At 40.3% G+C, this 15279-nt stretch overlaps 1 protein-coding gene across 8 annotated transcripts in view; it reads left to right on the top strand.

Annotated features, from left to right (window-relative positions):
- dlg1a (discs large MAGUK scaffold protein 1a) overlaps positions 1-15279 on the top strand; it is a 136806-nt gene that overhangs the window by 105497 nt on the left and 16030 nt on the right. For 7 of the 8 annotated variants that reach the window (XM_051946965.1, XM_051946971.1, XM_022198857.2 and 4 more), the window contains 2 exons: positions 5121-5235; positions 14133-14315. In XM_051946965.1, the coding sequence (XP_051802925.1) occupies positions 5121-5235; positions 14133-14315 (298 nt within the window). Of the gene's footprint in view, positions 1-433; positions 812-5120; positions 5236-14132; positions 14316-15279 lie in introns of those variants that run through there. The other variant, XM_051946970.1, reaches the window with a different exon arrangement.

Genomic DNA, 15279 nt, shown 5'->3' with positions numbered 1-15279 from the left:
GTTTAATTCGGTGCACTTATGAAGACAAATGCTAGTGTCTCTTTTTTGCTGCTTCTATGTGAAACGAATGGAAAAACCATTTAAGACCTATGAATTGAGCCGTTACTTAAGCCTCCGAAAAATCAATATTCAAAATGCTTGGTCAAGCTTTACTGAGTGTGTGTGTGTGTGTGTGTGTGTGTGTGTGTGTGTGTGTGTGTGTGTGTGTGTGTGTGTGTGTGTGTGTGTGTGTGTGTGTGTGTGTGTGTGTGGCGTGTCAACCAATTCCCCGGGCCAAAGTAGGGCAGGAGTGCCTGGCATCGACTCAGCTTCCTGCATGAGTGACCTGAGGAAGCAGTGTATGTGTCTGTTTGTGTGTGTGTCTCCCTCCGCCCTACAGCAAGCTGCTGTCAAAGGGGGGAGGAGCAAAACGAACGCACCAGCGAACGAGACATAGAGAAAGAGACGAGTGTAGTAGAGAGAGAGAGAGTTAGCATCTGTTGTTTCTGTGGCAGCTGAGCAGCATTGGACTGATTTTACATACACACACACACACACATATTTTTCCTCTGTGCCACACACATGCCGACACACACTTTTTTCACACACATTCACATCCTTCTGCTTTGGCTCTCACATGCTAAATTCAACGTGGACCTGGTGTTAGATCTTCTCCAACATCTCTCTCTCTCACTCTTTTGCCTTTCCTCTCATTCACGTCTCTGGACTGTAAGCTTCAAACCCCACTCTCACACGCACACACACTGAACTGAAAGCCTCTGTTGCCGGCATCACATCGTGGACGTTGAGGCTGCCTGTCTGCCAACAGCGTGTGAGTACAGCTGAGAGGGAGTTGGGAGAAACAGACTTGAACTGATTTACTTGTTAACATCTTGCCTCCGGTAATATCCTGGCATCTCTGTTTAGCATCGTTGGCTTTGAGTGTTTTGAGAAATGATGGTAAAGCTAATAGAAGATTGAATCAACCTGATCAGATATGTCTGTGGTGCTCTAACACTCTCTTATCCCTCTAATTACCACTGATGCAGCACTGATACGTTGGCTCCTGTCTTTGGTCCAGTGACTCTCAGGGCAAGAAATGATCAGTGATGTAGAAACAGAGCTGATTTACTTTGAAATAATCTCACTTTTTGTGCTGTTTGTTGATTTCTTTTCTTGCTGTGGTACTTTTGCTCTATCGCTGGATTCGGTTTAAAGATGTTCGGCTCTGGCTTCTCTGCATAAGCTCTCAGCATTGCTCTTAAACAGAAGATGATCAGAGCTGCATCTTTGGCAGCACAGGCTTTGTCTTTGACTTCAGGACTCAGTAGCACTAACACCTTAGCAGCAATTCAGTCTTTGTTCATAGATCACAAAGAGCAACGTCTATCTGTAGCTCTACTGTAGCCCTGTCTTTGTTTTCATTGTTTTAGCTGTCACTGATTGATAAACTGCCTTTTTTCTTTTTTCTTCACTGTAGCAAATGTGATTTTGCTGCAATACATCTAAGCTAAATCACAGTCATTAATCGGCTTCCTCTCGTCCTCCTCCTCCTTTTTCTCCTGTCTGTCCCTCTTCATTCTGTCTTCTTTCCCCCTCCCTCTGTGTTTGTCTTTCTCTCTCTCTCTGAAGCTTAATCCCACAATGTTGCATTGAGCCAGAATGTGTTGACAGGGACAGTTAGCTGCTGATGATTTTAAAGTTATATCTGGGGATTTTGATGTGTGCCGTGGTGTCAAGTTGAAAAGACAAACATGCAAGTGTTAATCCATCAATTTGGGATGGATTAGAGATGATGTCAGTCTAAAACTGAAAATTTCAGACTGGGATCAGCAATGAAAATGCTTGAAATTAAATGAAAAATACGTAAATGTGTTTCAGCAGGACAAGGTCACTTGAATTGTGCTTCTCAGTATGTGCGATCCAATGATCTTGAGATTATTTAAACCTGGTTCATGCATAAAATATTAAGTCCTGAATTTCAAAACAAGTAAGATACGAAACACTTAGAGGTGAATCTCCTAGTCAACAAACAAAAAGTCAATCAGTTTCCATTCCTCAATGTCAGTGTTTTGTATTAAATTTGTAGCTGTGGGATAAACAGATTATGGATCATGCGCCCGTGAATATTTCAGTGATTTTGGAAGTGTGTGTATTTGAGCTCTTTTTGCATAGTTCGGTTGATTTGTGTCAGTTTGTCAAATTAATGAATGCTTTGTGTGAAATCAGTTGGGATCTGGGTGTAGTGAAGGGGAAGAGAACTCGTTAAAGAGGCAAGCAAAGGAAAGAGAGGGAAGTCAGGAGACACTGCAGGTTCCAGATTTGTGTGTGTGGTGAGAGAGAGAGAGTGTGCGTGTGAGTGTGAGTGCATGACCGTGTGTACCTCGAGTATGATTGAATTACTCAGGGTTAATTAGATTCTGTAGTCCACAGTAATGGTGTATGCACACACACACAAACACACACACAGGGACATCCTTCAGAGGGGCTTTTTAAGGTTTATTGCCAGCGGCGTTGTCATCCATGTGTTAGTTCAGAGTTTTCTGGGAGCTGTGTGGTGTTAAGCAGAGTAGAGGACACTCAGTAAGGATATATTACACATTTCTGCTGTTTGTTCAGCCACTCTAGATCAACAAAGTGCAGTTTACTGTCATATACAGACAGCAGGTTGGTGGTTAAAAGTCTTAATTTCCTGCTAAAGGAAGACTCTCATTGTAAAAACCACAAGATTTTATTCACATCAGCTGAAACATAATGTAATTTGTTTTTCCTTTTTGTGCATTTCCATAAATAATGTACATTTATAATTAAAGAGGTACAATGACATTTTTATGGCCACTGAAAATGGGTCAGAAACTAAAGTGTCTTTGCTGGATGTAGCAGGAGGATACTAAAGTACAGGGCAGCTCTGCTGAGTGTATGAGCAAATCATTGCACTTTGCATTGATTGGCCAACTGGTTGCTCTCTCTCAATTTACTGCTTGTCATTCAAGGAAGATGAGTATACAGTTGTTCCTGGCAATTAAACTAAAAGTGCTGTTTGAAAATTCATTGGCGTATTTGTGGGTGTGCACAGGTTGAAGATGGAAAACCACATGCAGTGTAATTGCATTACAGTTGCAGTGAGAATGTGGATAAAATGTGAATGCAAAGAACTCACTGATTTTGTGGGAAATTTTTTTTGTTTTCCAGATATGTTAATGTATTTTTAGGTAAAATTCCATCATTGCGTGCTTCGTCTGTAGCAATTCAGCCACAGAGCAAATAAAAGCTTAATAACATCCATGATGCCGTGTCACACCACTGCTCGGCTACATCAGTGTCACTGTGCCAAATCACTGTGCATGTATAATGAGACTTTTGTATTCAGTGCAGAATCACCTGTTTTCCACCTTCATCAGCACATATAAACAGCTGAAGTCAGATCTGTCTAACATGTCTAGATGTTCTCTATAACAGCACTGAACATTCATGAGTTTAGAGTATCATGACAGTGTGTCCAAAAAAGAAACTCACTTTAATATCTCACATTTGCTCAGAGGTTCGTACAGGTCTGGTGTCAGGTCGATGAACAGTCCACATGATGTAAATTTAGTTCTCTCCCAAAGTCTGTATGGACCAGGCGTAAACTAACCGTGACGTCACCCGTTGGTTTCAACGCCGAGAAAATGAAGCCCGGATTTTGCTACTTCCTGGTCGCCATTTTGGATTTTTTTGGAGCCAGTGACGTAAAAAGCGTCATCAAACAGGCTGGACCGGAGAGCAACTAGGGGCAGGATTGCCTGAGGACTCTCTTATCCCGCCCACATTTTACCGCAGAGGCTTCTGTTGCTGTCTATCAAGTATAGCCACACCCCCTGGCTCCGCCAACTTTAACGATTTATTTAAAATTCAGTATTGATTTATTTTAAGATCGGCCACCCGATCTCTCATTTTGACCATGAAAACTAACGGGAAAAAATCCTGAGCTGTAGAAAATCAGTCTATCACATTTAATTTTTTCCAAAAATGAATTGGGGTCTATGGAGAAAAAGCTTTTTGGAGCCAACCCTAGCAGACGGCGTGATATTGCAAGTTTTTGACACTTCCGGGTTGGCTTCAATTCTGGAGCCAGATGCTACGTCCACTATATATACAGTCTATGGTATGGACCATAGACAGACATCTAGCAGCAGCCCAGTGTTTGTGTTCATGCTGTGACTACACTGCAGGGTCAGTAGTGTGTATGCATTGAATATGTAGATGCACGTATATGGAACGAAGTTCTCTGAGCAGACTGCAGCAGACTAGAAAAACACTCTAATTGCAAGAACTACACGTCCGTGGTGTGCCCAGCTGTCTGTATGCACATCCACAAGGGACTGTAGTCAAGGCTTTAGAGAAACAGTGAACCAATCAGGCTTAATAGATATGATTAAGAACTTGGACATAATTCTCCTGCATAGCTACGCAATGAAATTCTAACCCAGTCCAACAGACATTCACAGGGTTTGCTATCTCTGTCATCACTACAGGATGTATTTAACTTAATGAGACAATTAAAGTCAGTCCTTATGAATAATTAGCATCTTGCATGAACAGTAAACACTGATTTTAGAGGATTAAAGTCTAAAGCTGACTGTTAATGTGTGTGCTGGGTTGTGTAAACGTGTGTGTTGGTCTGATGTAACAGGAGTTGTTATTCAGATCAAACAGACTATTAGATTATGGCTGTAGAGGATCTGTTGACATCTCAATATGTCTGCCTGTCCACGGGTTTGTGTGTGCATGTGTGAGTATGTGTTGTATGAGTGTTTATAGCTGAACAGTATCATCCAGCGCTGAGAGAATCCTTTCTGCTCCTGGACATGGAAAATAAACTTCTTGCAATTTTTATCACTTCTCAAAATACTTGTTGCAGTAAGAGGCATTTATAAGAAACGTGGTTATCACTGCGAATAAACCCTCCACCATCCTTCAGGCTGTGTTTGTTCATGCTCTACTCTGGTAATGTGGAGTAACAGGTTGGTTGTAAAAACAGCTTAATCCATATTCTGTATAACTATCTTAATATTTAACACCAGAAGGGGAAGATTCATGATTCAAAATCTGCTGGGTCTAACAAACGTTTGCCCTCTTTGTGTTTTTGTGTGTCTTTGCAGAGTACAGTCGTTTTGAGGCAAAGATCCATGACCTGAGGGAACAGATGATGACCAGCAGTGTCAGCTCCAGCTCCACGTCGCTCCGCTCCACACAGAAACGCACACTTTACGTCAGGTACCACACAGCACACACACAGGACAGACAGAGGTGACCGATTGTCCAGCGTCCTTCAGTGTGACACAACTATTAGAAGGTCTTATCTCAGCTGTCTCCTGTTTTTGTGTGTGTTAGATGCCCAAAAGGAGGTTATCACATCTGAAATCACGAATATATTGTCTGGCTAATACTGTCTCGCACACAGACACAATCACACGCATCGCCTGTCACGTGTGTTTGTGTCCTTTTGTCCTTGTGCCGTTCGTGCCTGTCCTGGCTGTTCAGTCCATCACCACATCCATCCCTTTGTTCCGTCTGCAGAGTCCACAAGCAGTTCCTGTCCTAAGCTAACGACACTTTCGATGTCTTTTCTCCATAAAAATCACAGTATTTGAAGTATTGACTTCATGCTGGGCAGCTGTGTCCCTTTAAATCACACTGGAGCTCTTGGAACGTCGGTTAGGTGGAACACACATGTGGGAGATAACAAAAGCAACACCAGTTAGGAAATGATGAAACAGTATTTAGGTCATTTCAGTAATGTTAAAGTGTTTTTTGTAATGAGAGAAGGCAACAACAGTCAAACCAGCAAAAAGACCATTGTTTGCAGAGCATCCAGTTGAATTATTCTATTCATTATATCAAAGCACCATTTCTCATAATTTCTTACTGTGTGAAACACATTAAGCTCTCAGTAATAATAGCAATGGCTCCATATAATTGTCAAAAAAAAGTTAAAGGTTTCAATAATTTTAAAAAAGAAAATGCAACTTAGGCTTCTTTCCATAAACTGCTTTTGAGCAAATAGACTGAGTAACAAACAAACAAACAAACAAGTAACGTCCTCTGAAAGTGGCAGTTTATGCTATGTTATGCATGAATGTAGTAAACAGAGTAGAAAAAGCCAGACAAAAGATCTTTTATTTTGCAACTGCTGAAAAATCTAAATTAAAAATTAAAAAGAGGAAGCGCATACGAAAAAAGGAAAGAAATCAGGCAATTCTAATGATTCTTTAATAGCAGTTGGTATTGACCATGTTTCAAATGGAAACAACTCATAATTAAGGTCAAAAATCCCCCCAAGCAAAAATTTTATGAAGTTAGGGTAGTTTTATAGGATTTTTTCCATTAACCTTATTAAATGTGATATTTTGAGGTTATCTAGCGGGTTAAAAAATACATATATTTTCCTTTGCAAACAGACATTAATAGGATGTGGAGGTTTTGGTTTTACATGTTACATCTTTCTTTGTATTGCCTAATTTCTCTGCAGTAAACGGCAAATGTCTGCTACAGATTAGTAAAACAAACTTGGTATAACATCAACAATGAGTTTTGAACTTGATCATGGCAAAACCTCCATAGATCCCCCATTAGATTTATTTTGTAAGACATGAAAAGCAACACAAAGATTAAAAAAAAAAAAAGTTTAACCTAAAAAACAAAGGCATGAAAACTGAGAAAACTCCTGTTGATAAGGTTATTGTTCATGAAAGGAACATCTGACCTGAGCCATGTGCAAGTGGCCTGGAGGAAAAAGCAGCAGCAGCAGGGATCAAGTCATCTTCAACAAAACACACTCTTTGATTCTTACATACATTGATTCAGACAGAGAGCAGAGCCGAGGTCAGAGTCTGTAAAGTGAGCTGGAGGTCAAAGGTTTAAACATCTGGGAGCTGTGACCAACAAGTGTTAAACAAATCAACATTTATTAGTTGAAATGGTTTTCTGGTGATCTTACTGAGTAACTGGCTCACTGATTCACTTATTCTTTTCCTAAATGTATCCGTCCATCCATTATCTGTACGCCACTTAATCCTCATGAGGGTCATTGGGGGCTGGAGTCTATCCCATCTGACTTAGAGTGAAGGCAGGGGACACCCTGGACAGGTCTCTAGTCCATCACAGGGCTACATATACAGACAAACAGTCACACTCACATTCACATTTACGGACAATTTAGAATCACCAATTAACCTCAACATGTTTTTGGACTGTGGGAGGAAGCCGGAGAACCTTGAGAAAACCCACGCATGCACAGGGAGAACATGCAAACTTCATGCAGAAAGATCCCAGGACTCTTCTAGCTCCAAGGGGAAAGTGCTAACCACCAGGCCACTGTGCAGCCCCTAAATGTATTATTTTGTTTTTTTATTTCAAGTCATTTTATTTCTTACAGCTTGTTTCAGTGGGATGCCAGAGGACCCACTGTGTTTCTGCCTCAAATCACCTCATTAAAATAAATGATCCCTTTTGAAAACTATAGGTCTAATAGTTAATTATGAAAAAAACTTGACATTGCAGCTGCTTTCCATCATGCTTGTTAAATTATAAAATATTTAGCCACAGGCATGATTATAGTTAGCATATAATAAATGTGTGCCCACTGTTTTTATTTGGTTTTGGCTAAAAATGAAGACAAATGGCTTGGCCATTGTTCATTTAATTAAATCAGATAAAGAATTTTATCTACTGCCAGTTTGTACACTAACTGTGTTATTGTTCCAAAGAGTGCTTCAAACTCTGTTTAAATGAAATTCTACTGTAGAAATAAATTTGATATTGGCTGTGAGAGAATGTCTACCTCCCTCTTGGAAGTTTCTTTTTGAGCCAAAACACTTCAGAGTACATTTTATTGAGAAGTTTCACAGAAAGACATAAAGTTCTGACCAAAACAGACACCAACAAGACATAGTTCAGAGCCATGTTAGTGACTCTGTGAGGCTGTACAGAGCCAACATTAAAACCATCTTACTAAGTTTGTGTAGGTCCCTGTTAGAGCCGCTCTTTTTTTGTTGATTACAAATTATATTCTCACAATTATCTAATTAATTGAGGTGATGTAAATCTTTTCTGGGAAGTTGGCAGCAGATCTTTTGGGTCCTTTGTATTGTGGGATGGTTCTGGTGTATACTTCAGACACTCACATAGATTTAGACCTGGGGGCTTTGGAGGCCAAATCGATGCTCTTTGTCGTTCTCCTCAAGCTATTTCTGCAGTGTGGCTGTGCATGTTGTCCTGCTGGGGGAATCTCACCGGCATTGGAAGTGCTGTTGTCGTTGACAGGAGATGTGCATGCTCTGCAGTAATGTTTAGGAGGGTCTTATGTGCCAAAGTAACATCCACATGAATGTCAAAATCCAAACTTTTTTTAGAACAACATTAAACTGATGATCAATGTTATTCACTTTACCTTTTAGTGATTTGATGTTGCCACTGATAAGTGTACACTTGTAAATTGCCACTGGTAGATTACCGATGTTTAGCAGGTATAATGTTTAACTTTTTCACCATTTTAATTGAGCATGTTAGCACCATAGACTGTATGTAAAGTTGGATGGAGCATCCATGAGGGTTTTCTGAACAGTGGTTTGAAGCTCAGTGTGATGGCTCCAGCTATCACTCTCTTGGCAGAACCTGACTCTACTCACTCCTGACTAGTCCAAACACAAGCAAAAAGGTGGTATGGGAGTGATGCTGAGAAGTGTGCTGTGACACCACTAATATGTCATTCAGAGTGTCCATATCCTCAATTATGCCTATGTTTAAGTCTCAATACAACCTTAATAGGTGACTTATGTGCAAATCCCCCATATAGCAGCCATGAATGGAAAAATCATCTATAGAGATTAAGACCCTTTTTGTACCAGACTGTAAACGTGTATTTCTGCTGTAAAGTTGAACATTTTAATATGTTTGGAATTGACTGGCTTTTGGAATGAGACTCAAGTGGACATTCAAGAGACTGCAGTTTTTGGCACTTGCATGTTGGCTTCGAAGTCTAAAAATGTCCTTGCACATGTTTAATATAACCACTATATTGGACTAGGTCAAATTTACACCATCATTTTAAATCCGCAAAAAGCTCAGTGAAAATAAAATGGAAACCCCTGGATGGATGTTTGAAAAAACAAGACTGTATGAATTCAGATTTAATAAGGACATTTGCATTTATCAGGTAATTATCATGAGACCCCCTATACCAGGGGTCGGCAACCTTTAACACTCAAAGAGCCATTTCAACCCGTTTCCCACAGAAAAGAAAACACCGGGAGCCGCAAAATCCTTTTGGCATTTAAAATGAAGACAACACTGCATATATGGCTTTTTTACCTCTATGCCCTTGTTAATCAGTCGTGATTAATTAATTACAAAGCCTCTAATTAGATAGATTCATTGTTTTAATTGTGTCCTACCACTAATATTTATCTTACTTGGTTAATGTCATTTTTGCTCCTGGACCTCATATGTTACGTAATGTTAGCTGGAAATCAATAATTTGCGAATGAATGTCTATTTAACTTGTAAAATCTATGTATCTGTTTATTTTAAGCTAATAACTTTTCTCTGGTAAGTTGCTGCCCTATTTTCCAAGACGACATTCCTCTGACTCTCTGATCTGCTGCCTGGATGCTGGACGTGACGTCGAGCCGTGTTCTCGCGAGTAACGTCGTATTAACCTGACATATCAAAGAGTAGACACTGAGCGAGGCGTGCTTGCTGGTCTTTTAACTTTTATTATGACCACAACAATACTTAATATATACTTGCGTGTCTCTTACATCCAGCCGATCTACACATGACTCGATGTCCGGCCACTTCCTGGTTCTGCCCCCGTGGCATGCTGGGTTATGGAGTTCTTCTACACAAAACACTCATTACATCACAGGCTGGAACGCATATTTTGACAGACAAAAATTCAGACGTTTTATTTTGATGTAACAAGATCACCATAATCTTCAAATTTACAATTAAGTTTTAAAAATTAACAATCTAAAATAAAAGAAATTTTAATTAAATAGCTTGCTGATTATTTATTTTCCAAAGCTTCAGGGAGCCGCAACAGAGGGACGAAAGAGCCGCATGCGGCTCCGGAGCCGCGGGTTGCCGACCCCTGCCCTATACGTTAATCAGTTAACGTCCTGAATCTTACTGATCAGCGTTCTGCCAGGTCTTATCAAAATCAGACCGGGACCATTTCAAGGTGACATAGATTATTGCAGTACCCTCCAAACAACCTACACGATAAATCACTGTCAGATGAGAACTTACTGTACCTGGTTACTGGCCACAAATGACCAATCAGCAAGCAAATATTAGAAAGGCAGCCTCAAACTGGCAGCTGATTGGTTGAGTTGTTGGTGCATGACAGGTTCAGGATGTCTAGTGCTCTGGGCTGTTGCCGTTTTTCCATCCATGTTCAGCCAGCATGTGTGTGGTGTTTACATTGTTTGCATGTGTGTTGCGTGCACAAGATAGGCTAACCTTTCCTCAGAGGAAATGCCACTGAAACAGTGTGACATCTGTCTGGATGACTGTACTTTGCGTGAAAGGTGTGTGTGTGTGTGTGTGTGTGTGTGTGTGTGTGTGTGTGTGTGTGTGTGTGTGTGTGTGTGTGTGTGTGTGTGTGTGTGTGTGTGTGTGTGTGTGTGTGTGTGTGTGTGTGTGTGTGCGCGTCCTCGCCTGTGTTCCTCCCTCCTGCCTCATTTTACATTCACACCATTATGGTCTATTTTAAACACTGTATGGCTCGACAGCTTCACGTTGTGATTGTATGTTTCACTGCGGAATGATTCACCTGGACAGGCAGAGATTTCTATAGAGTATATGATAATGAGATGGAGCCTTATCTCTGCTAAAGTTAGGCATTCTTATTTATACATCTGCTATTTTCACAGATCAGGATTTATTTGCTACCAGGGACACAATAAAAGGAAAATGGTTCAATATCCCAGCAGAAATAATGTTCAGTCAGTTGTACCCTGCTGCTGCTATGCTTTATAAGGATCAATGTATTTATAGGAAAACATGCCGCATTGATTGGGTCTGGGGTTTGAGGCGTATGAAGACTTCATGCCTCGCTGTCCACTGAAAACCAAAACCTGCTGCGCTGATTCTAGGGCAGATATCAATTTCGAAGCATTTTAAAATACTTCAGGACACAGGCTTCTTGAAACTGGATATTATGGTTTCAGATAGCTTGAAGGTTCTTTGGAACTGGATATAATTGAGTGTGTTTTTCCAGTTAAAGGTTTTTTTCTCATCCAAAATGAAACATCGAAGCACAGAGGACTTTGTATTGCTGTATCTTGGATTATATTGTATGACATTTACATGCATTCAGGAGCACATGTGTGAATATCTGTTTACTCCTACCAAATTAATCCAGCTGCTTTTAACTACTTGCATTTTATAGTGGATCTCTTCAATTTTCTGGGCGAGAAGAGATGCTTTTCCTCTAATTGCATCATATCAGCTCAGCTTTAAAGCTGACCCTGGGTGAAAATGAAGTATGAAAGTTGTTTTTATGTTTTAACAACAAGATAAGCATCGGTCCTGCAGGATGTCCACGTCAATTACAGACACAAAAATGACCTCTGGAGACATGTACTGAATGTTTTATTTGCTGCTTCCGCCCTGTGTTAATCTTGTTTGGATGGGGCTTTACTTGAATTTCACAGTTTTGTCTTAGACAGCACAATCACACAGCGTTTTTCACCTCTGAAATAAAGTGCACAGAAGCAGTAATACTATATGGGCATTTAGTACAAAATTAAACTGCAGCACTGTTGGAACAATAGGCTGCTGGCTGTGCAAAATCGAACTGAACCTTATTGTTTAAAACAGCCCTTGTAAAACGTACTTAATGTAATTAAACTATGTTCCCTCACTGGAGTAACTCCTGTGAGGTTTACATAATACTCAGAAGAGGTAATTGATTCAGAGACACATTTAGAGCTGTAGCCTTAATAGCTCTACACACAATCCATCAGTGTAACCTGCTGCCTGTAAAATCATTTAGAGTGTTCTGTTTAATTTTTACATCTTCTTTTTCTTCCCTCGTCCTCAACTCTGCAGTATATTAATATCATATATGGGCTTACCAATGGCACATGTCCATTGCTGCATGTATCTGTGGACTGCTGATATAAATGCAGCCCTGAATGTTTTGAATTTTTCACATGCCAGAACAGTACTGCATCAGTATTCAGTGCAGAGTTAAAAGTAGTTAACTTTTATATTTTTGTACACACACTGTGATAATTGCAGTCTGTGTTTCTGTTACTCACTGCAGTAATTAATGTGCGCCCTTTCACTCGAATCGTCAGATTTCAAAGGTTCCCACACAGGAATTAACGTGCCTGTAGTTCAGAGAGCCTGTAATTGATACAGAGTTACATTTACAAAGCCGTGGCCTTAAAAACCGTACATGCATCTATCAGTGGAGCCGGCCATCTGCAAAATCCTGTGGGATGCACGGAGTTAATTTATTTTTTACTGTAGCTTACATTTTCCTTAAATAAGCACTGACTACTTGGAGCTTGCTCTTTGTGAGTCCACTAATGTAAGTGTACTCTTTCATAATTAAAAGATCAACTTTACTGTGGGGTTAATAACACCTAAGTAACTCGAGTTAATTTTTTAAGAAATCTTAGGAAGTTTCCAGCGAAGAGCCATGTGATTTTGTAGTAAATCTCAGAGTGGCTATTTGGTTCTGCTAAATGCAAATACTAAGCTATCATATCCTTGAGACTTCTAGTCAGAGGACAGCGTGTTGGTTTAATGTGATAGTTAATGTGTTTACAAATAAGCATGCAATTAAGAATATCTGTGGAATGGTACCAAATATTAAATGACTGAACATCTATTTTTTGGGGTTTAAACAGAGCAGTTCTTTCAAGAATTTTTTTCTAGAAATTCTCTAATGAAGTCATTGCACAACAAAGGTGACTAATAATTTCCATAGTAACTACAATCCAACAAACGAGTTTTTTCTTGGAAACTTTTTCATAACTTGTTAAGAAATAATGTGGCTGTAAAAGTGAAATGTCAGCCGTTATATCTGCTCTTTATCTGCCCAGTTTCCACTAGTTCATCTGATGTGAATATAATGTAATTTACCATTATCCATGAAGCAGCTAAATTGGAAACCGTGGCATCCAGCCAGTAAAAGGATTTACCCAGTAAACCTTCTGTTAGAAAGATCATACTCCTGTCAGACTACATCGATACAGCTCATATGACAGTAGTTAGTTCTTATACACATTCAGTCTAATTCAGACTGTCACACCTAAAGTTAGTGTCCTCAAGTTTTTCTTTTGCTGTTTGTCTACCATCAATAAAACAAGAGAGGTGTGTTTTTGTTCTGATGTCAGGCTCCCTGCTGGCTCGTCAGCCTCCGTCTGATTTTCTCTGTTTCTCTGTTGGTTTCTCCTTCTCTCTCTGTTCTGTTTTATTGATGAAGGCAGTTCGGACTTTAGGGGATACCGGTTATTTCAGCTCTAGTTCCTTCGCATACACACACACAGACACACACACATGCAGATGCGCACACACACATACACACACACACACACAGACACACACACATGCAGATGCGCACACACACACACACACACACACACACACACACACACACACACACACACACACACACACACACACACACACACGTTGCTGGCCTACTTTCCCAGGTCTTTTCCCTCTGGATGGGTTTGGATCTCAGTGGTCACATAGACGGATCACTGTTCAACACACACTGCATCCATAAAGACACACTGAGGCACACAAATAGCCTGACTCACACACAGACAGATGTGTAACACTGCATACAGAAGCATGTGGACGCGGACAAGGTCATAAATTAATAGTGTAGACAAACAATCCTCAGCTGTCCTCAGATTTCACTTACTACAGTCTGTCATTTTTAATATTTTTTTAGAACTATGTTATATTTGCTGATTTGTAAGTAGTAGAGTGAATGTGTCTTGTGATTTTTTTTACTACGATGCAAAATATAAAGTTATCATCCTCAGGGTCACCAAGTGAATGTCAGACCTGTGTGTGTCTGCCCCCTCCAGCAGATTGGAGCGGGACTGACTGAATGTCTTGTTTGTTTCTCTGTCTGCCTGCAGAGCGTTGTTCGACTATGACGGAAGTGCGTCAGATCTGGGAGCACCCAATCAGGCCTTGCCGTTTCATTTTGGCGACATCCTCCACGTGAGCAGTGCAGGCGAAGAGGAGTGGTGGCCCGCCCGTCACCTCAGCCCTCCGCCCCCAAACTGCCCTGAAGTCGGAGTCATCCCCAGCCGCCGGAGGTCAGAGTTCAAGAGTGTCGCATTTATTGATTCACATTAAGTGAAACGAAGCTTCAGACTGTCCCAACACACATATCATACACTCCTCTCACAGCTGCATTTATCATCATGGCGATTTAGGTGCATGTAAGTTAGGGCTCAACAATTTGGGGAAAATACCTAATTGTGACTTTTCTGACAGATGCTTAAAATTATGAATTAAAATGGACTGAAAACGTGACACAGTATCACCACAAGAGATGATTAATAGCTTGACTGTTACACAAGGAGGACGTTGACATGACAGTTTAAACCCAGAGCCAGATGAGACACGTGTTACATATATCCTAATTTGCAGCAATGATGGGTAACTTTGACACTATAAATTATAATTTAAAGTTAATTTAAACAAACCAAACTAATAATTTGGCTTGCCCAGATAGCTCAGCTGGCTGAGTGGGTGACCCATAAACAGGGCTATAGTCCCTGATGCAGTGATCATAGGTTTGAATTCAGCCCATGACCATTTACTGCATGTCATTCCCCTCTTCTACCCACATTTCCTGTCTCTCTCTCCACTGTCCGGCATAGTAAGGCAAAAATGCCTAAAAAGCATTTTTTTAAAAAATGTGTTTTTTTTTCTTATTCCCTACTTAGATTCCTAGCGGAAGTCTAAAAAATAAAGGCCTCTCAGATCCCAACACTAAGATTTTTTGTGTACATAGGCTAGTGATGTTCAGTTTATAAATCCTGTTGCTTTTTGTGCAGATTGTTTTTCACAAAATCCCTCCCTACACGGTGCAGAAATCTGTTCAAGATCAGATTGGAGCTCCATGCATCATGTTCATGCAGATCCATAACTTGCATTAGCATAATGACATACCAGTACCAGTGTGTTTGTCTTAAACCTAAATAATTCAACATAATTTGAAAATAATCTGACTGAGACTGTTGTGTGCTGCATAGTAAGAATACTGAGCGGACT

This window comes from Acanthochromis polyacanthus, chromosome 4, assembly GCF_021347895.1.
Source record: "Acanthochromis polyacanthus isolate Apoly-LR-REF ecotype Palm Island chromosome 4, KAUST_Apoly_ChrSc, whole genome shotgun sequence".
NCBI classification, from domain to species: Eukaryota; Metazoa; Chordata; class Actinopteri; family Pomacentridae; genus Acanthochromis; species Acanthochromis polyacanthus.
This window is presented reverse-complemented; position numbering and strand designations above follow the sequence as displayed.